This window comes from Sturnus vulgaris, chromosome 8, assembly GCF_052056855.1.
Source record: "Sturnus vulgaris isolate bStuVul1 chromosome 8, bStuVul1.hap1, whole genome shotgun sequence".
In the NCBI taxonomy this organism is placed as follows: Eukaryota; Metazoa; Chordata; class Aves; order Passeriformes; family Sturnidae; genus Sturnus; species Sturnus vulgaris.
The window spans coordinates 15778425-15802902 of NC_142250.1; the positions used below are offsets into that span (position 1 = coordinate 15778425).

The 24478-nt window shown below is 36.7% G+C and overlaps 1 protein-coding gene across 27 annotated transcripts in view; it reads left to right on the top strand.

Moving 5' to 3' along the window:
* Positions 1 to 24164, top strand: part of KCNMA1 (potassium calcium-activated channel subfamily M alpha 1) — a 433224-nt gene extending 409060 nt beyond the window's left edge. For 8 of the 27 annotated variants that reach the window (XM_088168919.1, XM_088168936.1, XM_088168915.1 and 5 more), the window contains 6 exons: positions 296 to 426; positions 6394 to 6588; positions 8181 to 8299; positions 10062 to 10286; positions 12388 to 12416; positions 17979 to 24164. In XM_088168919.1, the coding sequence (XP_088025045.1) occupies positions 296 to 426; positions 6394 to 6588; positions 8181 to 8299; positions 10062 to 10286; positions 12388 to 12416; positions 17979 to 18133 (854 nt within the window). In that variant the 3' untranslated portion in view covers positions 18134 to 24164. The other 19 variants (XM_088168917.1, XM_088168918.1, XM_088168913.1 and 16 more) reach the window with 5 other exon arrangements.
* Positions 24165 to 24478: the final 314 nt, after the last annotated feature.

Sequence of the window (24478 nt, forward strand, 5' to 3'; positions counted from 1 at the left end):
GTATCTCGTTTTGAGCACAGGCAGCTGGAGCCACGAAGCTGCGTTACAGGAAAGGGGTAGGAACCTGTCAAGAACAAGAGTGTCACCTCTTACGAGCAAGATAACGAGCAACAGATTTTTAAACGCACATTTTCACATCCATCCTGATTTCATTTTCAGTGACGTCAAAGACACAAGTCTGTGTATCCAGACATGCCGTTTCTTTTTCTTTGGCTGTGTGATGTGTAAGGTCACATGCTGGTGACCCAGAAACAGCTTTCGATTTTACTCTTAATATTATTATTGTTATTTTCAGTAAATGATTCAAATGTTCAGTTCTTGGACCAAGATGATGATGATGATCCCGACACAGAACTGTACCTCACGCAGCCCTTTGCATGTGGAACCGCATTTGCTGTCAGTGTGCTGGACTCTCTCATGAGCGCAGTAAGCAAACAAATCTTTTTCATTCCCTTCTATCAGACTTTTTGTGAAAGAATGTGAAAGTGTAGAATCTTTCCCACAGCTAGGCAGGAGAAGATGCTTTTTTCTTAGCTGTCAAGAGAATTTCAGAACCTGAGCTCGGTTATTTTCTTAGTTGGACACAGAGACCATACCTGAGATATCTAGGACTTCCATGAGTCCACAATTTTATAAGGAGACAGTCTCATGTCAGGTTTTAAGGATCACACTTTCCAAAAAAAGTTGTCCCTTCTGCCTAAAATCCAGACCCAAATGCCGTGTGTCAGTCCCTGTGCTCACCATTCTTTTCAGACAGCACCAACTGTGTTTTGAGCTTTTAATTTCCTGTAGCTGTGAGCAATGCTCTGAGTATGAGTGCTGGGGGACGCTGATAGAACTCCACGAAAGCCATTGTACACATCTCATGAACTCTTATTTGTGTGAAGAGAGGTTATCCTCTCTTTTTCATATTAATTTTCTGGTGAATCAAAACTTCAGTTCATGCCAGAAACTACAGATGGTGGCCTTTGGTTATGTCTGCATTGGGGCTTTTGTTTTGCAGCAGTTCTGAGCAAACCCCTCGGTCATGTTCCTTTTCATCCTCCTCATATTGGCTAAGTTTTCAGGCCAGTCTTGCTCTTTGTGAGCTACACTTCTTTCAGAGGGGCCTTAAACTCTGCTAGATATAGCAAGGAAATAGACTTTTTAAAATCTGAGCGTGGGCTTTCTGAGCTTGCCCTGGAATAAAGTCCCACAGTGCTGGGAAAGATCTGTTATAGACCCCAAGTAACACTAGATGTGAGCAGGTGGGTTTCTCTAAAGGAGCCAGGCCTGACCTTCACCTGAATTCAGAATGGAACGTTTTGCTTTTAAGGAGCATTCGTAGTGACTTTTATGATTTTTTTTTAATTTGTATTTCATACCATTTTGTACCTGTATTTTGTAATTTTCCCTGCTATATTTTTCATATGTTCCATCCACAGATAAATTAGTCTACACAGACAAAATTTTATTCTAATGCTCTAGTTTTCAGTAACCTCAGAAAATGCTTTTCATGAAAGCTATTCACAACATTTTGTAGATGTGACAAATTCAGAAAACCTAAGCAAGGGCTCCTAAACTCTGTACCTTCTTTAATTAAAATCTCTATAAATTTTTTAGCATATTCATATTATAAATGGGAATAATTTAACATGAAGGTTCCAAATGTTACTTAGAGCTGTTTATCTACTCCCATTATATCTAAATGTCTCTGAATGCATTGTTCAGTGGGGCACTTCAGAATCAAGAACAAAGTGGGGTTAATCCTTCTGGTTGCCACCAGCATTACCATAGAAAGAGAGTAAGACACTGTGGACACAATTTCTTCCTTATTCAAAGGTGTCTCAAGTAAATAATAGCAATGTAATGAAAAATAGGTGCAGCGTACCTGTTCAGAAATTTTAATGGATTTAGTTATTGCTAGCTTTTAATAATTCTTAGTTTTGGACACCATGCCCCTCTGTTTTTGCAGTTCTGATCTATAACAATCCCTTTTCTAAACATTTTCACATCTAAGTGGTCATATTATGTGTCAGGGACAGTGCAGCCTGAAGCCAGAGAAATGTGATAGCAAGAGTAGAAAATTCTCTACTTAAAAAAAATGCTAATCAAGAAGACAAGCCAAGGATTCAGTCAGTTAGAATTGTTCACTATCCTGTCTTTTCTTTTACCAGTTTTCTAAGCAGTGGTAGTGTTATTTTCTCTTTATTCCTCAAAGTCCCAGCAAGGAGTTGGAAAAGTACAATTCTTCCTGACCCTTCAGAAAGTGTAAAATGTGTGTGATGTTTTCCCTTTACTATCCATATTCCCATGGGGAAGGTGTGTTCTCCTTTCACTTCTTCGCCAAGGAAAATAGTGTTTCTCACACAAACTAATCTATTTTCACTATATTATCTCTTACCTTTATTTTCTTTTTTTCCTAGAGAACACTTGCTTTTATCAAACAGCTTCTGTTTAATGTGTTTAACTTCATATTTGCCAGTATGGGCAAACTGAACCCCAAATCCTAGCTAAAATGTGAGATCTGCAGTCATGCTTTCATCCTATTAATTGCACAGGAATTCTGTAAGAAGTATATAATGTGCACTCTGCTGTCCTTTGCCAGCTCACTTGGAGACAAGTATATTGTTCATTATTCTGTCTACTTAGTGATTCAGTGGGTTTCACTGCTGGTTTTTGATAGGAAAATTCCAAATTATGATCTCTGTTGATATCTCTAATGAAAATTCCTTATATAGTGTACAATGCAAATGTACTGCTCTTTTAAGAATTAATATCTTCTCACACCTACCACTGCCACAGACCCCAGGTGCTGTTGGGGGCAAGGATCTCCAGCACCAGATGATAGCATTTAATATTCTCTACCCTGGAATTCATTTGCTTATGCTGGAACTTTAGGTCTTGATTGCTTTCTGTATTACCAAATCCCACTTTTTCTTCACATAAGCAAAAGTACAGAGTGGAAGAAAATCATTAAAACTGTTAAAAATAACTTTTCATTATATTCCATACTCAAACCTAAGGGATCCTCACAGGCTTATTTATACATAAGAGAAACTATTCTAATCTTTGATATGAACATAAGACTATTTTTCGTGCAAGTCTCTTCAGAGAATTAGTAAACAGCATCTTGTAACTTAAAGGGTCCCAAACTTCTTTAAAGTTTGGACAATAGTTTAAGAATTAATAGATTTTCAAATGGTGAAATGCTATTATTTCTTTTCTGCTGTTGATTCTGTCTTAAAGGCCCATTTGTTATTGGTATGAATTACTGATGTTAGCTCAGTCATTCCTCAGGTTTGGATATATATTATTCCTCAAACTGAAATAGAAAAGCAAGTTTAAAATTTGTTTGAAAGTGAGGTTAAAAACCACATGTAGTGGAGTAGGAGGAGTCTACTTCAAATAAATTAATTAAAAAACCCACTAGCAAACACAAAAAAGGCAAATATAACTTGAAAAATGACAATTTTAGTGTAATTATAAATGAAAGGCAAAGTGCTATTAAAGTTAAAGCAATATTATTAAAAGATGTGCTAATTTTCAGTTAAATTTTCTGTAGAAGACCAATTAGTTTAAAATACATGACAGCATTAACTGCAAAACATAAGCACTCTGGTAATTATACTTTAAAAAATGATTGAACAAATGGGAAGGCATCCTTGAAACATTTGAAATAGCTGCACTACAATTCCAAAACAAGGGCTAGGTGGCACTGCTAGCTCAGATATCTGTGTCACGATTTCCTTGTTATTTACCTAGTTTCAGTGTCTATGATGCATTTCTTTTTTTCTGTGTTTAGAATACACCTATTTCATATTCTCATTCCGGATGCTGATTAAAGTGATATCACACGCATGTCCAGTGTGGGGTTTGGTTAATGGCAATAGCAAACAAGTATTTCTTCAGTTTTGATTTTGCACTCAACAAAAGGAATTCTGTTCCTTCACTGGAAAGTGCCTTGTTACTTTAAGTACCACAGCACCTTTCCAAAGACATTCTGTAGATCAGTTTCTTATAAGTACTGGCATATCCAGGCCATGTACCCTCCCACAGAGCAAGTAGAAGATCACTCTCAAATTAATTTCAGTGTATTATTATTCCAAAGGAAATGGATATCAGCTAGTTCAGCTTTTCAGTGTTCCCCTAGTTCCAAACTGGCGAGATGTAATGAGGAGTCTGATTTTTGTGACAATCAAAAGCATGGGCAGACAGCTTTTTCTTGAGGAGTGTTAAATACATTAGTCCAGAAGGAAGCAACCCTATTTAGCAGAAGGTGACAAGTTACAGCTTTCTATTCACCCATCTTTCCTTGCTTGTGGTTGGGCATTTTCTGATCAGATGCAATTGTCTAGCAGTTTGTCCCGAAACTTGGAAGCTTTTCTCCCATTGATTGCAAAAACACAAACCCTAAGAAACATATTTTGGCTGCACTCATCCATCTGATTAAATGGTGCCATCCACATCAGTCATGGTGTGAAACCCAAATTAAGCCATTGTTCCACAATAAATGCTGCCTCCTTTGCTAATAAGGGTCTTAACTTTGCCTTAGAGGTATAGCATAGTGGGAAGAGTTGCCAAAGAGGGCGATTCTGATTTCATCTCAGGGACATCAAGGAAGAAGTAATTGAAAAATAAACAATCATGCCTGAATGTCTTCTCTCTCTCACGGTGGCAGTTCCTATTAAGCATCATGTAATCGCTCCAGACTTACATTCCTGCAAGAGGTCACATTGATTTTTCTATATGTTAAGAGAGGTTTGAGTATTACACTTGAATTGTTACCCAGTGCATCCACATATGTAAGAGCTGATTTGAGATTAGCTGTTGTTTTAGACTAGCTGAATTTTCCTGAATGTCTGCTTATGGCAGACTACTCTTTACAGTATGCTTTGTAGTTAAAATATGTAGTGCCTTACCCAGGTTAACTTAAGGAACGAGTTGATGAGATGCAAATATTTGCTTTAGGGCATGTATAACAATAAGAATATGTTCCTCTCATTTTAATTTAGTCAACAGGTGAATAGCATATATGCCTATGTAAATAAGCAGAGAAACTTGAAGTTAGGAAACTTCAATGTAAATGAAAAACATCGCTGCATAGAACTCATTTTCTTCTGTTTTATCTGTCATCTCCAGCAAACAATGAAACTGAAGTTTCATTATGCAAAGAAAGAATATCAAAGTAACATGGATAGGAAGCCAGTTCTGCTTTTTGATCTCAGGATAAAATATTTCAACCTCTACCTCAGTTTACCCATGTATTAAATACAGTTACATTATATGGAGAGAACAGTGAATTTCATTGAAAAGTGTTATCTTAAATGTCTTATCTTTAGACAACAAGCACTATTTGAGAATTCACTATTCATTTTTACTTGGTTGGATTACAGACATTTGTTCTAAGTCCTAAATTCAACAAAATCCAGAAATCCAGTAATGTCAATCCTGTGTACTCTACAGTGAGCTCATTTTTTCCTTTTATGTTCCCTGCACTTGCAAAGCTTCTGAAAACTCAGACATTGGTGACGTTATAAATAAGTGACAGTCTTTCCTTTTATTTCTTCAACAATTTTTTTTTTGCCCAGTACAATACATTGCAGATGTTTAACTGAGTATGTCTGAACTATACCAGTATACTTTTAAGTGAACTTGAAAGTCATTCATCTGGATTTAAATTAATATTTTAAATACCCTTTGTTTGCCTGACAGACCAGCAATGCTACAGATGCTGGCAAAATGTCAGTGTGGAGTAAATCTTCCCTAATAAACCACACTTACCCTATACCCTAGAGTTTTTTAAAAGGACCACCAGGATCCCCAACTCATCATACATTTATCTGGAATGAACTCAAGATGTTTAATTGATACATGCTTATGTCTGAACACTGTCAAGTCTCGTAATAAGATGTTTAGTACAATACATCGGTTAGACTGCTAGAGTCCAGCCACAGTAATAAGTAATGACATTTGCAGCACAAAGGCAGCTCCCCAACGAATTGGTGACAAGAGTAAAAAGGCAATCTAGCCTGTGTAAGCTTTAAATGTGGTCTGAATTTTACAATTACATGTCCTAAAGCCCATTATTAGACATGAGGGCGATGAGAAGGAAAGCAGTCATTGCATCACTACTAACACCAATTATAGGAAACATAAATCATTCAAATTTTTGTACTTTAATAAAAATCAGCCTGAATTGGTGTTTAAAAGGAAGGATCTAGTATAGGAGCCTAATGGGATAGAAGAAAATAGAGTAATTGGAGGCTGCTGTCTTTTCACTTTCTATATAAAATTATTTGAAGAGACAGCCAAGAACTTTAAACAGCAGAAACCCGGAAAAGTTGTAATTTGGATGTCTTCAGTTGTGACTTTAATGGTGTTTGCTTAAAGAGCTTTCTTTTATCTCTGCAGACATACTTCAATGACAATATCCTCACACTGATACGGACATTGGTAACAGGAGGAGCCACACCAGAGCTGGAAGCACTGATTGCTGAGGAAAATGCATTGAGAGGAGGTTACAGCACGCCCCAGACACTTGCAAACAGGGACAGGTGTCGAGTTGCTCAGTTGGCTTTGTATGATGGGCCATTTGCAGACCTAGGGGTAAGATCATGAGGGAAATGTAGGACCAAGGCTGGTCTGTGCTCTGTTAGCTTTCTCTCAGACTGAGTGAAAAATCTGTCTTAATAAGCATATAATTTCTATTATTGAATTTAATAGCTTTTGGATTGTTTAAAAATTTATAGCACAGAGTGCCAGGTTTGCTCTTTACCATTTTAAGAAGCTGTATGGCTGCCCAGGATCCTTGCCTGCATAGTTCATACAGAGAATCCTGTGGCTCTTCTTCATTGTCAGCTAAAGAGATGGATGAGCTGATTTGGATGATATAACCATTATAGCAATAATGAATTCTAAATATATTCAATATGTATAGATATACCCTTTTTTGTTTTTGATAAGCTTATTACCTTATTTCCACAGAGCTTCCAGTTCTTAAAATCTGCTTATTAGCTTGAAAACAAAGTTGTAAGGTTTGCTTTCTGCTGGTTTTTAGATGAACTGAAATCCTTGTGAGATCCTAATTTTGTTCTAAGGGTGAAGTCAAAAAACAAGACAACAAAAAAATTTAAAACCCCAAACCAAATAGATAAATGATATTTTTAAAAGAGTTCATTATATAAAAATAGATAAAGAAATATCTAGAAATGTTTTCTGGACCACAGTTTGAAATCTTGAGGTGAATCCCAAAGCACCCACTCTGCTTTGATGATGATACAGGTTTTGATGTTTCTTAAATTAACCTCGTGTTCACCACCTCTGTCCAAAAAGAATGGAATGACCTTCTTCCCAGAAATGACAGGGAATCCCAGTTTGAGGATTAGGGCAGCAAGAGCACACAGATAGAAGCCTACAGCCTTTCAGTTGATGTAGCAGTCCAGTTGTAGCTGAGACTAGCAGCTCATCAAAACACTTCGGCATGCAGCTTAACATTTCCACAAATAGAATAAGCAGCACCAATCCTTCAAATGCTGTTTCACCAGAGCCTCAATTGCACTACATCTGTGAAGGCAGAACACATTAACTCTCATGATTACTTAAGAATCACTATTTTAGATATGCAAATGAGCAAATCTAAACTTGTTTTTTGCTAATCGTACATTTAGTCATTATTTACAGCAGCAGATATTTTATTATCCTTTTAAACCCTTTGAACTCTAATTTATGTTGTGCTCCTGGTGATATTTTTTGTCTGGATGACATTATGGCTGCTGCCAAGAGAGGGTCAAAGATACTAACAAGTTTAATAAATGTAATTTGTAGAATATGCATTGTCTGAAATTTGTATTGTATTTCGAGCTTAGAGCAAATCACTCACTCTTTCCAATTTGCCATTATTTCATGGACCAAGGCTCTCCAAAATAACAGTCATCACTTTACATAGTTACTTATTTGAAATAAAACATTTAGGTTATTCATTTCTTTGGGTGAAAGGCTCTCATTTGAGACAAACAACAGACTGTCTGTACATTGTCCCTTTTTTTATAAGTTCATACTGAATGACCTGTTCCCTGACATTGTGTTAACAGAGCAAAGAAAGGAAAAAAATGCACTGTTCTCTCTCTCTTTTTTTTTTTTTTTTGTTTTTTTTTTGGTTTTTTTTGGTTTTTTTTGTTTATCTCCTCTCTTTCCTCTAGGATGGAGGTTGTTATGGAGATCTATTTTGTAAAGCACTCAAAACATACAATATGCTTTGCTTTGGAATTTATCGATTAAGGGATGCACATCTAAGTACTCCCAGCCAATGCACTAAACGGTGAGTCTGGTCTTCTAGAACATCTCTGCTTCACTGGTCTTCAGCCTTCTCAACGAGGAAGAGCCCAGTGCCTGTAATAAATATAAAAAAGAGCTTGCTCCATTTTTGCAAAACTTTTCCACAACCCTCTTTGAGGATTTCACAATGATTCTTTATCTGTCTTCAAATCATAAGCTGGATATCACAGCATAAGTTGTCAGCTAATGTTATTCAAAATTTTTAAATTAAATTTTCAGAATGTATCTTTATCTTCTTTGCTTTATGATGATCCACTTCTTGGATCCAAGGAAAGGACTTCAGTTTCCTTGTATCAATCAACTCTAAGTTGTGGGATAATAATTTAAATTACAGTAGCTAGTCTTTTTTCTGAATGTTCAAAAAATACTCCTGTGGGCTTCCCATCAATACCATCTGTGTCTAATCATAATTTCTTCCAGTAAATGGAAACCCTTCTCTTGGTAGACTACATTTTCACTTCAGTAGCACCAAGCCTGACCTTGGTGCTTTAAATAGAGCAGACACATTTCCATCTTTGCAAACTGAAGGCCATTTAGCAGCTTGCTTGAAATGTGTCTTAATTAACTGCTTCCTAGAAATACACACACAGACCCATACCAGAAGTATCACAAATCTACCATCTGTTACTGTTTCGAGCTCTACAGAAAGCATCGTTATTGGGTGAACATGGCAATAAACAACACTGCAGCCCACCAAAGGGCTTCTTCTGCAAGAATTTGAACAAATTGGGTAGAAAAAATGATTTGCAGTTTAGATTTACACTGTAGTTGCTATACTTGGGATTATTTGTTGGATTAATAAGAGACTTCTGTCCCTGAAGCAGCTAAGCAGATTTCTTATGAGCATTGAATTAATTTGAACAGAAGTCATGAGCTTCATGTTCAATTTTTACTCATTTCTTGCTTGGGCAGAAAATGCCAATTGCCTTGCTCAAGTCTGTTTTTCACATGCATGAAAAAATTTAGCAGCTGCTCTATAAGCCCTTCATGCCCTGAAAGGCCATTAGGTGAAGGTGGGGATTCTTGAAACTGAGCAAGTTTTTATTTCAGGCCTGGGATTTCTAGTAAGCAATGTTGGATTCTCAGATGTGCAGATTTCTCTTTATAAATGCTCTTTGAGGCAATGAATGTATATGTGGAGTGAATGAACAAAATTAACCTCGCTACAAAGTTATTGATCTATTTTACTTAAGTTGTTTTAACTACAGTCGAAATCCAAACCAATAATTATATCCCTTGTTCTATTGAAAGTATTTAAATATTTATTAACTATGTAAATATGTATTTAAATGCAATATGTATTTAAATATGTATTAAATACGTATTTAAATAAGCTGCATATAAAATCCTCCTCTCTCTGCTTTTCAGCCATTCTTTTAAATATTGTTTGTGGTGGGTATGTTACTGGCTTTTGTCAATATATAAATATATTTGCTAGACTCATTGCATTATGGTGCAGCCAGAGAAAGGAGCATGATTTGTATGGTGGCTTCTCTGAAAAATCATTATGTGATTCACTTGAAGAACATCATTCTAAGACATTATGTCTACCTGACAGAAAACATTAAAAAAGTGACAGCTGACTTAAAAAGGTCCGAAACCATAATGGGGATTATTAGCTACAAACAGAAATGCAAAAATTGGGCTAAATGTTCCTCATCTAATAACTCTAGAAGAAATCTTTTCGTGTAAATCTAAACCTGTTTTATTTTTCTTTCTTTTTTTCTTTCTTCCTTTCTTCCCAGTTATGTTATCACAAACCCACCGTATGAATTTGAGCTTGTGCCGACGGACTTGATCTTCTGTTTGATGCAATTTGACCACAATGCTGGCCAGTCCCGAGCCAGTCTTTCTCATTCCTCCCACTCCTCCTATTCTTCCAGCAAGAAGAGCTCCTCAGTTCACTCTATCCCATCAACAGCAAACCGACCGAACCGCACCAAGAGCAGGGATTCCCGGGACAAACAGAAGTACGTGCAGGAAGATAGACTTTGATATGTGTATCTACTCCCACTGTGTGTGAAACTTGCATTCACCACCCATTCTCCCCGGTTAATGTCTCCAGCAGTAATGTTCCCTGTTTTCCCATGGAATTCTCCCCTTTTGTACACATATTTTGCATATGTATGACAGTGTGCATGTGATTGTCATTTTTATTTCACCACCATAAAACCCTTAAGCACAACAGCAACAAAGCAGACGGACCAAAAGTTATTTATGATGCTAGGGGAGAATAAAAAAAAGAATTCCAAACCATAGGCACACTGAAAACATAAATAACTCACTGCAGTTACTCTACATATCAGAACATGGAGTATATTTAACACGAACACTTGCTCTTGATGTCAGAGTTACACAAAGAAAGTCATTTAGTGCAGAAATGTTGATGTATGTTGCAGTACGTTTTTTTTTAATACTCATATTTACAGGAGCTGATGCATTTATTTGAAGCTTATAAAACTCTCCTACCGAAAAGAAAAAAAACAAAAACCCTGCAAAAAAAATCCCTGCTGATTTTTCTCTTTCAAAGCTTATATTATATAGGGCTTTCACTCTTTGTATAGATTATTGCTACACCTCTGCTTTATACCAAAGCAATATCAGGGACTTTTCTGCTTGTTTAAGAACTTTCTCTAAAATACTAGTCTTTTGGAGATAGTGTATTTTCCCTTTAACACTGAAATTCTCTGGGCATAAAGTTGTAAAACTCCAATTGTTTAATTTAAGTTTAGAAAGAGACTAATTGCATGTTAAATTATTATTCTGTCTATTTATATGGCCACATGAATAGCTGTATTTTCATTCACTTTTGACATTTGGGATAAAAAGCCATATGTATCATAAATATTGGATGTAAGTCATTAAAAACTGCCTTCTTGGGACTTTTACGTCTTTAAAAGGTGAATTAGTCACCTTATGTACAGAATAAATAATGTTCAGAAAAGAGCAAGCATTTTTCTGTGCTTACATATCAGATCTCAAGGGACTTTGCTCTTTTCCCCAGATGGTAGTTTAACTTTTCCAAGTTAGTGTTGGTATAAATTCTTCCAACGAGAGTCCTAATATGTGAAGAACCTCCAGAAATCTTGCTGCATGTTCTACCTGTTTTTCTTCAACAGGTGCATGCCAGTATGCAGGAATACAGGGAAGACAACTGAGTGCCTTTAAATCTCTCCCATCTGGGGAGAAAAGGTGCTGCACCCCAGACCATTAATGAGGAGAGCAAGAGGGCTGGCTTGGAAATATTCACAGTGCTGAGGCGTCATATTCCATGCACTTGCCAGAATTTACTTCTTGCAAATTGTCACCAGTGACACGTGTAGCCAAAAAAAGTTGTGGCAGGGAACTAAATAAAGTAGTGGAAAGGAACCTGCCCTAGACAGCCATAGAAGTGATACTCCAGGCTTGCTTTTAACTTTTTTTCCCTTGGTTTAAACTTCAGAGGCCAATGTATATTTTGAAATATACAGCTAGCTCTAGGTTTATGGAGGGTTTCCGAGGGTAGGGAGGGCAGAAACACATTTCCTCTTCCCTGGCTGTCCAGCAGGAAAGCATGCAGACAGAAAAAAATATTTAGATTTGGAATGATTAGCATCATAACTGCCAACCCAATCAAGGTGCTTTTATGGTTAGTTTTGTCTTCTACCTTCCCCTTCCCCAAGCATGATAATTTTGAAGATTTGCTTGCTGTGTGAATTGACAATAAAGCCAAGCACTTTTACTGACAAAACCTGGAACCATGTAAGTGGGCTACAGAGAATACCACTGTGCAGTGCTAAGCATAACGATTGGAATACAGTATATATATGTGTGAGTGTGCATTCAAAAGCAGCTCTAAGTTTGATCACTGAAATACCTTGCAAATTATGGTTGCTCCCCTACAAATGAGATTATTACAGTTGCTCTTCATCATAAAGAAAAATTCATGCGTTCCTTTTTGCAAAGAAAGTTATCATGTTTTGCCCTGAGAATATTTATTGCTACAAGGATGTGCCAGTTAAAGTGCTCAACCAGAAATATGACAGTTTAAAAGCATTGTAAAACTTACATAGCTTACTTCTTTTTCTAAAGTGCAACAAGGATGAATAGAATGGGCCAAGGTATGAAAATTAATGGTTCTGCATGACCTAGCAACTGCTGTGGGTTTCCCTCTATAACTTTGTCCTTGTGAAAACTTGTGAAATTAAAAAAAGAAATAGTTACAAACTTTATTCAGTTATTGGTTTGTTTGTTTGGTTGATTGTTTTGTTGGTTTTCTTTTGCCTTTTTTTCCCACCAAACCAGAAGTAAAACTGGCTGCTGCTGCTGCTGCTGCTGCTGCTGTTTCTCAACCCTGTTTTGTTATTTTATCCTCTCATCTGCTTGCCTTTCTAATTGCACGTATCCTTTTGTAAACACCCAGGTTCCTGCTCAATGAAGATGCCTATCGTGGTGCAGACATTACTTTAATTTCCCATTCCTCATTCCAATTTCTTTCCTCCCTCCCTTGCCCTACTCTCCTATTCCCCACGTATGTACATGAGCATATTTTTATGTCGGCAGTATTGATTGAAGATAGTTGAGAGCAGTTACGCATTTTGGAAGAATGTTAGTGGCTTTGACACCAAAATGCTTTTCCATTAATGTTTTATCTGTTTTCCATTTAGCAGAGAAAGGAAGGGTGTTAATATGGAGCCACTTGTCACATCCTACATAATGATTTTTATCCAAAAAAATAGTATTTGTATAACAGTGCAGCTAAAATAGAAAAAAATATAAACAGCGTACATTCGAGAAGTCACATGCCTACTTTGTGAGCAGCAGAAGAGGAATCTCTAATATGGGTGACAATCTGAATTCTTCAAATTAGATTGAAGTCTACTTCACCTTTGTCTTCTATTCTGAAGTTAGAATTCTAAACTTTTGACTTTTAGTAATACTGTGTACAATTTCCACTGCTGACTATAGTCAGATTGATCAAATAGTTTATTTTAGTGATGAAGGTTTTCTGATGTGGAAATACTAATGGAGATTGGTAAATATAAGTAGAGAAATACTTAAACAGACTTTATACTGGTTTTTATATTGAAAAGTAAAAGGAAATCTCCTGTTCTATCCCAAGTCAGACACCCATAGTAGGATGATTAGTTTTTGAAAGTGAAGAAGTATCACCAATGTCAGGAGGTGATACTAGCAAACCTGCAGGTTCTTGGCATGGGTTCCTATTGACCTAAACAGAGACAGACAGGCATTTTCCAGTGAAATTCCTTTTGTCAAAACTAAGAATTTTGCTAGTGTAAAAAATATAAAATCAAGAACAGGTCCAGAACATTATCTTTGTCACAAAACTAATTGCCCTGGAGCAAAGTAACGTTCTTCACAGAATAATTAGTTTATTCTCTTTTTCCCTGCAAATTTCTTACTGCCTGCTACATGTAAAATACTCATCTGCAAAACAAAGAATTGTTGAGCAGGTGGGTGGAGAAACTTTCATTACTTTTTTTCTCATGCAGGAACAAATTATATGGGAGAATTTTCAGCTTAGTTATAAACAAGATGGTTACATGCAGGAAGGAGACACAAAAACACATATACGACACAAACACATACATGCAAACTAATTTGAAACTGCAAGTGTCACAGAAGACAAAAAAAACATGTTTTAAACAGTTGAAAGGTAACCTGGGACTATGGTGAGAATACAAATTTAGTAAAACCTTTGTGTTACATTTGGGTAGTATTTTCTTTGCCTCTGCTTAGAAGAAAGGGTGTTTCACAGTGACATTTGTTCTGAGTTGCTAGTCGGTCCAGAATTAATGATAGAAACTTTAAAGCACCAGTACAATAAATTTGTTGGAGAGAATTGCTGGAGTATTATACAAGTTGAAGAAAACTGTATTTTGATATTTTTCCTTTGACTATTTATATCCTTTTTTTATGCTATGGGGAAGAGTGTTACACAAAAACATTAATTTTTATTTATTTGTAATATGAGCATTAAGCCTTTTGAACCCTCATGGATGCACTGATTCTGATAGCCCATTACAAACATAGATGTTTGAGAGGAAAGTAAATGTTTTCTGCTTTTTGATACATTCAGTTACTTAGCTGTTCCAACATTTCTCAGGTGATGCTGTCAAAAAGAAGCCTGTCAAATAGCGTAGGAAGATCAGGGACTTTTTTCAGCAGCTCCTGAAAAAAATAAGATAAAAAACGATGCCTATTGTCACTATAATGTAAAAACTCTTCTGGTAAGGATCAATATGCATATTCCAAAATGGAGAGAAACAGACTGAATGTGACAGAGAACTTAAAAATGCTTGGTGAATATAACATATATAAAGGCTTTTAAAGGGGGGTTTCTGAACTGATCCAAAGGAGAGAGCAAATATTAAAGATAAAATTCTGTGCTAAGACTCTGGGTGACATACCAAAATCAGGCTGTAGGCATAGCATAACAGACTGAAAAGTGTATAGGGGCTTCAAGATGGACATTTAGTAACTGGGAGCAGAATATTACAGAGGCCAAGAGTAAAGATCAGGAGTGTTAAGCTCACATTGCAAAGGTAAGTAGAGAGGTCAATGAATTTCCACAGGAGATTCATCATTGTGTGGTCAAAGATAATTTTAACAGCAGAAAGGAACAGGAAAGGTATAGAGCTGGATCTAAACACTGCATGCTGGAAATTATAATGATTGGATCAAGGTTTCAGCACTGGCAAAAAAAAATCTAAACAGCAAAAGAAATTAGAATCTACCAGCTTCTGCATTTATTATTAATGTTCTGTATTTATTACTTGCCAGGTAAAGGCAAAAAGAGACTGAGTGGTTTCTTTTTAAAGAACAGCTCTCTACATACTCCCTACAGGAGTTTTATTTTAAATTTAACACATAAATAAATAGCTTATGCTGAACATTTTAGGGAAAGAAGGGTATTTTGAAGTGGTTTACACTGGCTGCTGAGAAACACAGCACAGTTCTGATTCTTAGCATTCACACAAGTCTCCCTTTACTTGCTATAACATGGAATTAACTTGCACTAAGTTCTGTTTGTAAGGAAAGTTTTTGCACCCTGTGTTAAAAAAAGAAGGTAGCAATGAAAGTTCATGGTGCTTAACTTGCCTCAAAATCATTTTAAACACAAACCATTAGAAAACTGTTAGTTTGAAATTGTTTATGTGATCTCACAAGGCTTTTAAAACATGATAACCATCACACTTTACACCTCTCTGAAAGGTTAGTTTAATCGTAGATCACATAAAATTGGTTTCCACAAATGCATAATGGTTCATGTGTCACACTTGAACTAAATGGTTTTTTAAATGGAGCTGAAATTATTTTGATGTGTACACATTCCCAGACTTCTTTTTCCTACAACCTTTCTTAAACCGGCCTCCATCAGGAATCATTCCCTTAAAGTGTCATTAATAATTCAGATGTTCTGATTACTTTAAAAGATCTATGGAATTGAGGCTTTTTTTTTTTTTAACTGCTTGACAAAAAGATAAATGAATGTAGAAAGAAACGGTAGGAGTCTGGCAAGCTGTAGATCATCTCTGAACAGATTGTAACTTTATCATTCTGTCAGGAAGAATAATTTAAAGCACTTAATCAGTTAGCTTCAGTGTGCAGGATGTAACATTATGAATTCCTATCGTCCAATCTGTTCAAATCAAAGGGAACTTAATTATAATAGGTGAGAGAGAGAGAGAGATGGGAGATTGAACATCATCCAGACTCAGGCAACTTTAAGGGGGCAGGGAGTTATTTAGTCTGGTCACAAATGAGTAGGATATTTTTAAACAGAAGTGAAAAGCATTTAAGAAAATGACAAGAAAAACAATACAGTAATTCTGTTTCCCTTCAGTAATAAGCCACTAATAAGTAATATAGTTCCTGGGATTGATTTAATTTTTAAAAATGTGTAAGAACAGGTAACAAAGGTTTTAATGGTGAGTGGGGGTCTGACATGTAAATTCTAAAAATCCATATAAAGTGGAAGTGTTTTAATTTTTTATTCATGAAAGTGACTGAAAAGTCCAGTAATTCTGGAGATTAAGCTACTTCTTTAGAGACTCTAACTCCAAAGCTCTTTGTTTATCTTTGTGCACTTATGTCCAGGTATTTGTCCTGTATTCTTCACACTCTTCCAATTTCTTTTCTCTCCTTTACCTCCTGACCTTTTGTGCTCTATCCTTGGGTTTCTAAGATGAATTTTGCTTTGCTAATTTAAAATCATTTACTTATTAAAAAATGAGCATTCCTTCCATTCCTGTCCTAATTCCAGATACTGCAGCATTTCAGTGGTTAGCAAAAGTAACAGTTTATATTATGTAAGTGAGGCAGTAAAGCTTCTGCAGCATTTTGGATTCCCCACTGGAATGAGAAGTAGTGCATACATGTAAGAGTGGCAGCTCTGGTGCGACACACTTTGAACTTTGCATGTAATAGTGAAATGTCCAAACCATAAGTGTCTGCTGCTCTGCCCATCCACCTCTGGAATTTGGGGAAGGAGGACAACAAGGAAGACAGAGCTCTGTTCTGTAGTCAAGGCACAAGTGCACCTAATGGTCATTAGCCACTCTCTAGATCAGGAGTTCCCAAAACTTGTAATAAAGTTATCTTGTAAAGTTGCATACCTGTCATAGAGATATTACAGCAGAAATTGCTCTCCAAAGGGCTTAAGATTTTTTTTTTTTCTTTTGTGAATTTTAAGAAGCTTATGCCCATATCTGCAGTGGTGCAGCTCAACATAGCATACAATGATGAACAGCTGGGAAAAGGCTGCAATGCTGCAGGCTCTCAGCATCCTCCCCACATTGCTCCCAACCCACCTTAAAGCTGTACCAGAAAATTCCTCCTGTGTTCATGCAAACAGACATTGTTTAAGGATGGAAGAAAAAGAGCTTCCTCTCTGATTTTCCCTGAAGTCCTTACTTGCTTTGCCTTGCTGTCACCTATCACGAGGGGCTGGAGCCACAGCCACAGTGACCTGCAGTGTCTGGTGTGTTCCCCACCCCATTTCAAACCCTGGAGTTCAGCAGTGCCCTGTGTTTCACAGTAGGGATATAATGCCCACCCTGTGCAGCAAGGCTGCTGTCTGGCAGCAGGAATACAAGCCCTGTTTATTCTAACACCAACTGCAGAAAGTTCTTTATGTTCTCCTGCATGATTTCTGGGCCAGAAGTAGCCACCACCCCGAGGCTGAAATGGTTCAGAGAAGTCTCTGATTCTTTAGGTGCTCCTTTGTGTATAGACTCACATGCTCTTTTCTGCACTACCCTTATCCCAGCTGCTCTCCTTGGCTTCTTAGTCTAGACTTTGATTTGTATCATTTTTTTTTTCAATAAATGAATCACCTGAGCATGGGCACAAGAAAAGAACTCTCTTACATCCAACAAGCAAACCAGCACATTGGCAGTTTTCTTTAGCTTCTATTATCAAATCTGCAAGCGTCATCCTCCTTTCACAACAATATTTTCAGAGGTATTAATCTAATGCACTGTACTGCTAGTAATTAGTCAAAGTCACCTTCTATTGATCTCTTTTTTCTATAAACTTTACTGGCTTCTTCCTTTTTTCTTTTTTCGTTTTTTTTTAAACGTTTCTGTGTATGTGTGCTTCACTAATTAAAACTTTCATTTTTCCCTCCTTATTCTGTCTCTACCTGTTTTGCTCCTTAGCAGAAAAGAAATGGTTTACAGATGAGCCGGATAATGCCTATCCCAGAAACATTCAAATCAAGCCCATGAGCACTCACATGGCCAATCAGATCAATCAATATAAATCAACAAGCAGCTTGATACCACCAATACGAGAAGTTGAAGATGAATGTTGACTCCTTCGAAGCCAGAACTATTTTTTTAAAGCCTGACAAACTTCATGAATGGTGATGTGACATTTATTCCTCTTACTTGCTGAACCACTGATGGAGAAGTTAAGAAGGGCACGCTTAATGGGAAAATAAAGTAGACAGATCTTTGTTTGTCTGCCTTTAATATTGCTTCCACGTATTTTGGAAACTTTCATTTATAAATGAACATAATCAAAACAAGTCATGTATAGCCTCTAGCATTTTAAATTATTTTTATTTATTAGAAAAAATATATTTTTCTTTTTTTTTCATTGTTAAGTATTTTCCCTTTAAAAAATGGCATATGTGGCCAGACTCCTAAAAATTAAAAAAAAACATGAATAAACCCTCAGTCTTTGGCTTAAAGGAGAATGATGGTCACAGTTATAAGGATATGTAATTAAGGGAGACAAATGATATATTTACAAAAAAGAAAAAAAGGTCCAACTTGTATTTTAGTAAATCAAAAAAAAAAGAAAAAAAAAAAAAAAAAAGAAAAAACCTCCACTTCACCAAAATGTTTCTTTATCAGAAGATGTGTATTTTGTTCAGCATTGACACCAGCTCTTAATAAATTGAACTTATTTATTTTCAGAGTTGAAAGTCATATTTTTGTACATGTAACATTCTTCTGAAATATTTGTTTTATTAACATACACAGATCATCTTGACTGCCAGTTCTGTGAAGGTCCAGTAACACCCCACTGTCCCCTGCCCCTTCTCACAGTGCCACACACAGAAACCCTTGGGAACAGGCTGTGACACAGGCACAGGGAATGTCACCACCCCAGCCAAGGGACATGGACACGAGGGGCACTGCTAGAAATGGCAAATCTGGCAATTGCACTTCACTTCCCATTGGCCATCAGCAGTTGCTAATTTCAGGAAGGAGAGCTTGGCAATTCTTCTTTTGCCATGTATTACAGTGCTTTAATCCAGAGTGCATAAAACAGTGCTTAGGAGCATGACTTATAAACCATCTCACCTACCACCTTTTGTTACTTCCTCGCTTCAGAAGTGCTGATGGCCTTTTGTTGGTCTGAGATGGTACAAATTCTTCCTGATATGTATAGAGATTTAGCTCCAGATCCTTGCACTTTGGTGAAAGCTCATAACCTGGTAAAGGGCACACTGAATCTCCTTTAGGTGAATTCAGATGAGGATAAAGACTGCTTTAGCCTCAGCTCTACGGTCTCCCCACATGCTGTCCTCAGTTAATTCCTTCAATAAGCAATGTCTTTATTTAGCAGTTGTTTTTCTGGTTGGGTTTTCTTTTTTCCTTTTATTTATTTTTACTTTGCTGGGACACCACACACAAAAGTCCAGTAATAACCAAATCAAAATAATAAAAGTGATGAATGTATGTATTTATTATGATAACATACAAAAGGCCTTCGATAGGTGCCTTTTGTGTCAGCAGTTTCACAAAGTTGCCAACAAGCTTTATAGCCATCAGACAAAAATGTGATGTTTCATATCTGTGCTGCAGTATCTACCCACCCAAGCATTTATGTTCTAAATGATTTAGTAACTCTCTCTATCTCAAAGAAGCAACATCTGACACAATTGTGTGGAAAAAAAAAGGAAAGGCTATGCTAATATGGAAACAAAAACCAAAACCACAAAACCAGAGTCATCAGGAAAATCAGCAGATTTTCATTGTGCAAGTTAACTTTAGGCTTTGTAATTTTGCAGAATTGTTAAACACCACAATTAAACATACCGTGGTATTTTTAATCATTAGAGAAATATCAGTGAATCAAACAAATACAAAGCAGATGATGAATTTATTGTGAAAACAATGATGTCCACTATATAATCCAACATTTAAGCCAAACTATCTCAGCTTTAATGTTTGTCCACTGGCTGCAGTACAAGTATAACCATACTAACACACCTAATAGGCTTTATTCTGGAGTGACTTCTTGGACTGTGACTATTTTGTTGTTACATTTTGTAGAATAGCTACTTAAAGACAATAACAAGAATTGTTAATACAGTATCTGTAAAATTGGATCGTTTCAAATATTTCACTCTCCTACAGAGTAACAAAACAATACAAGCAGTTTTTCATTACTATTATTATTATTATTTAGAGCCATGTTTAACGCATTTCACAGTCCCCAAAAGAGAAGATAATTCCAGTGACTTCTTCCAACATACGCTGCTTCTGCTAGTGACACGTTATAATTTACATCCAATTCTGCATTGGGTCATGTTAAGCCTTTTCTTTGAAGTCAGTGCTCCTTTTTCATTTATGAACTGCATTCCTATTACAACCAGAATGAAAAAAGCTGGTCCTGAGTTCAGGAGAATTGTAGAAATTTGTGCCACACCTCACCAAACACATAGGAATTTTAATTTTTTTTCCCTCAGAAGACTGGTGTTTACTATAGGGCATAGAACATTATATCTTATACCTTATCATATTCAGTGCCACTTCTGAGTGTCCTTCCTCCAGAAGTGAGCATTCACTGGACAAAACATGCTAATTAATCAAATACAGCACCCCTACACAGCTAAGGTTTGTGTGTGTCTCTGTCCAGTTTAGCTGCCACACCCCAAACCCCTGTGCCACTGTTTGTAAATAAAGGAGAAGACCTGAACACACTCACGAGCTCTTCTGGCACAGATAGCTCCGTATGCAATGGTTGATAGAACAACACCCACAGAGAGCAAACAAGACAGAGAAACAGGGAGAGTTTCCCATTCATAGAAAAGACAAAATCAATCTTTTCTTATTCCTGTTTTTGATAATCAGAGATGCAGGACTGATGTTTGGAAATTAGTGGAGGAACAGATAGAAAACCTGTTTGGGATCTTCAATATTCAGCCACTGAAAATTAAAATAAGGCCAGAACCAATAAATGGATACGTGAAGTTGCATCAAAGCTGGGAAAAGGCTGGGAAAGGGACCTGAGTAACAGCTGATAGACCACATGATGATTTATATGGAACTAAGTTCTTGGTCTTTATCAATAACTTTTACCCCTTTCTCAGAAGGCAAAAACAAAACAAAACAAAAAAACATGGGGTGGGGAGGATTTCTAGCTTTTTTTTTTTTTTTTTTTTTGCATTGATTGCATGCAGTACTGATACAGGCTATAGAATGTTTCTTGGTAACTCATGTGCTGGATAAATAGTGTGTCAGTGTGTGTCTGTTTGCATGTATGCATGTCCACAGATGCACACACATATGTATGTGGGTGCACACATACACACAACTGTATTTGTGGGTACATACACACACGTGTGGGGGTATGCATGTATTTGATGGAGTCATCACATCATTTTTGTTTTCCATGAACTGGGGTGAAGAAAGGCTCACAAAAGAAGAAAATATGTGACTTACAGGGTAGAACATGGAAGCCCAGCCATCCTGGTTAGTTTTATGTGAGATGCACTGACGTTTGATGTTCTGACATTGCCAGAAAGTCTGCTGGCTCTCTCCTTTTCATGGCTATTATTTTAATTTGTTCTCTGAAGCCCATGAGCACTCAGATGAAAGGATAAAACTGTCCTCTGATAGATTTGGTGGCAAGTGCCAAGCAGAGTAAAAGTTAAGGTATAAAGAAAAGAAGATATTCATAGTCTAAATGCAAATTGTAACACCTCCATGTGATTGTGTAGTTCCTTCTAAAATAAGAGGTATATGATGCATTTGTTAATAGCAAAAAACAAGATGAAAATATTTCCTTGTACTTTTAAAAATCATTCTAAAACTGTCACTGACATTTTAACACCTTACCTTTCAAATCAGCTTCGATGGCCCAACAGCAGGGAATACATGGGATGGAAAGTACAAACTCCTTGATGTGGGCCAAGAATGGTCAGCTGGATGTGAAAAGACCTAAATGGTCTCAGCCAAAGGTGGGGAAGGGCAAATGTAGGTTGCCAACACAGTACAAGAGACACTGCAAAAGCATCAGCTTTTTATCATACATTGTTGGGTGCTGGAGGATGAGGTTGGCTATTTTGGCAAAAGGAAGATTTTGCATTTCTCGAACTCCTTACATAGAAGGAGAAAGTGCAATAGTGTGTTGTCGTTCAGGTTTTGCTGGGGGGGTTGTGTCTAAACTACAGCCAACAACTACTGCAATAACTGGTCGCATAAACTGATGCATAAACACACATGACCAAAAAAAGCAATAATTTACAGATGGCCAATTATTTGTATTTTCACTGCTTGGACACTCACTGGCCAATCCATAAAAATGTTAGCAACAGCCCTGGACTAGCTGACTCACATGGGCTCAAACTGAAACACAGAGCAGGTGCTTAAATGGTTTTAAGGAGTGGATTCCTAAGGGCTCCTGGATGCCAATGAATTTGAAATGAACACATATTGAGGTCAATGTCTCTGTGTGTGTGTGTGTGTGTATATGTGTTTAGTTTTTACAGCTGTTATCATTGTGAATTTCTTTAGCACCAAAAGAAGTGTGTGTCTCACCTTTCATTTCTAGTTTTGTAGGTGCTTAAACAAAATAACCGAGTGCGTGAAAGGTGATGAACAGGACAAAGTGAAAACAGAAATCTGTTCCCAGTGTTACAGTGGATTAGCCTGGGAATATCTGTCAAAGTCAATGACAAATGAACAAAAAAATTCAGAGAAAGGAGAACTCTTTATAATCCTTCTTTTTTTCCTTTCTGTGAATTCTGAACCACTGAAATCCCCAACAGACAAACAAGCACCTTTTAAATTTTAATTAAATTTTTTAATTCTGAAGGTTCTTGAATAATCACAGGCTTAAAGGAAATTGTTTTTTAAAAAGTCATTGTATATGCATACCAGGTCTCCTAATATTCCATTTATAGTATTTTCATGCTGAGCAATAGTGGTGGGTGTGGGTTACAGCCCCATCTGAAATAATGAAAGGAATGCTGTTCTGCTGTAGTCACTGCCCAGGATGGTGTGTGGGCCTATAGTATTGATAAATCTGTGCCAGCCTTTACCAGAGCTGTGTTTCTGTCAGTAATGTATCTCTTCTGCAGAGGTTCTCTGCTCTAGAGCAATGTGCAGTCTCTGAGCAGAAATCTGTATGACCAGGTAAATTCCACTGGAATAGCCAGAGCTGCTGCTCTGTGGTGTCTGCTCTGCACAGTGGTGTGTTATAGGTGACTGCCAAAAGGAGGAGGGGGAGGGAAAATGAAGAAAATATAAAATATACGGTATTTCTTTTATTACTTTCCATCTAATTTAGAGCAATATATAACTTAGGAAGCTAAAGAGTAATGCTGCATCTAATTAGAACCTTTATGATGTTGAGACAAGGCTTCTTACAGCTTCAGTCAATGCATTTTAGAGGAGATCTCTGTAAAGTAAAAAAACCAAACAACTCAGAACACAGCATATAGGCAGTTGAATACATGTAATAAAACCCATAGATTTTCAGAAACAAAAAATGTGGCATATGAGCATTTTGTTCACTGGGCGATAAGTAGTAGGAACCAAATAAAAATGTCTGCAGAAATTATCTCAAGCAGTTAAAAAAATTCTGCTTCTGCCATGGTTCTATAGCTTGGGACACACATGCTTAGCCAATGCAAATACTCTAACCCCTGGCAGAAAAAAAAAAAAAAGGAAAAAAAAAGAAAAAGAGATATTACTTTATCTTTCACATTTCTGCAGAGTTCAAGACTGATAAAACCATTTTCTTCCTTCAGAAGAAAACACACACAAATACATATATACAGTATCATTTGATTGTTTCACACGTCTACATTAGTTACAATTTGGAAGTGGGGATGGTGAGGGGGTACACTGAGAACCAGCTAGCATCTTAACTTAGAAGTTCATCAAGAAAAAGGAGTACGACTTCATCACTTTACTTTTAACATCATGGGTTGGTGAGAGAGAACAAATGCTGGTGCTCAGAAATGATCTACCTGACTTTGTCATATGTAATATCCAGTGAAAAATATATCGTCCTGTAAAAAGGGTTTGTACATAACTTGTACATGGTTTCATTTTGTATTTTTCTCAGATTAAAATTTATGTATTTGTGTTCTAAAAGAAGGAGATATTGCTGTGTTTTCTTTTTTCTCTTCTAGAAAACTTTGTAACTTGTATCACCAAGTCATGAATATTGCTGCATTCATGAAGCCAATACTATTAATACTTTGACTGAAGACTAACCCAACAGCCTTTCTCTCTTCCTCACACTCCAGAATCAGCTCCTTGCTAACAATAATTGATATCAGCTGCCATGGAGGATGCTGTGGGCACTATGAAGGAGTAATTCTGCACCAGCAACAAATGATACCCTAACACCAGCTGTGCAGTCAAATACAGATAAAGTCTGGTTTAATTTAGCTACTTTACATGGCTGA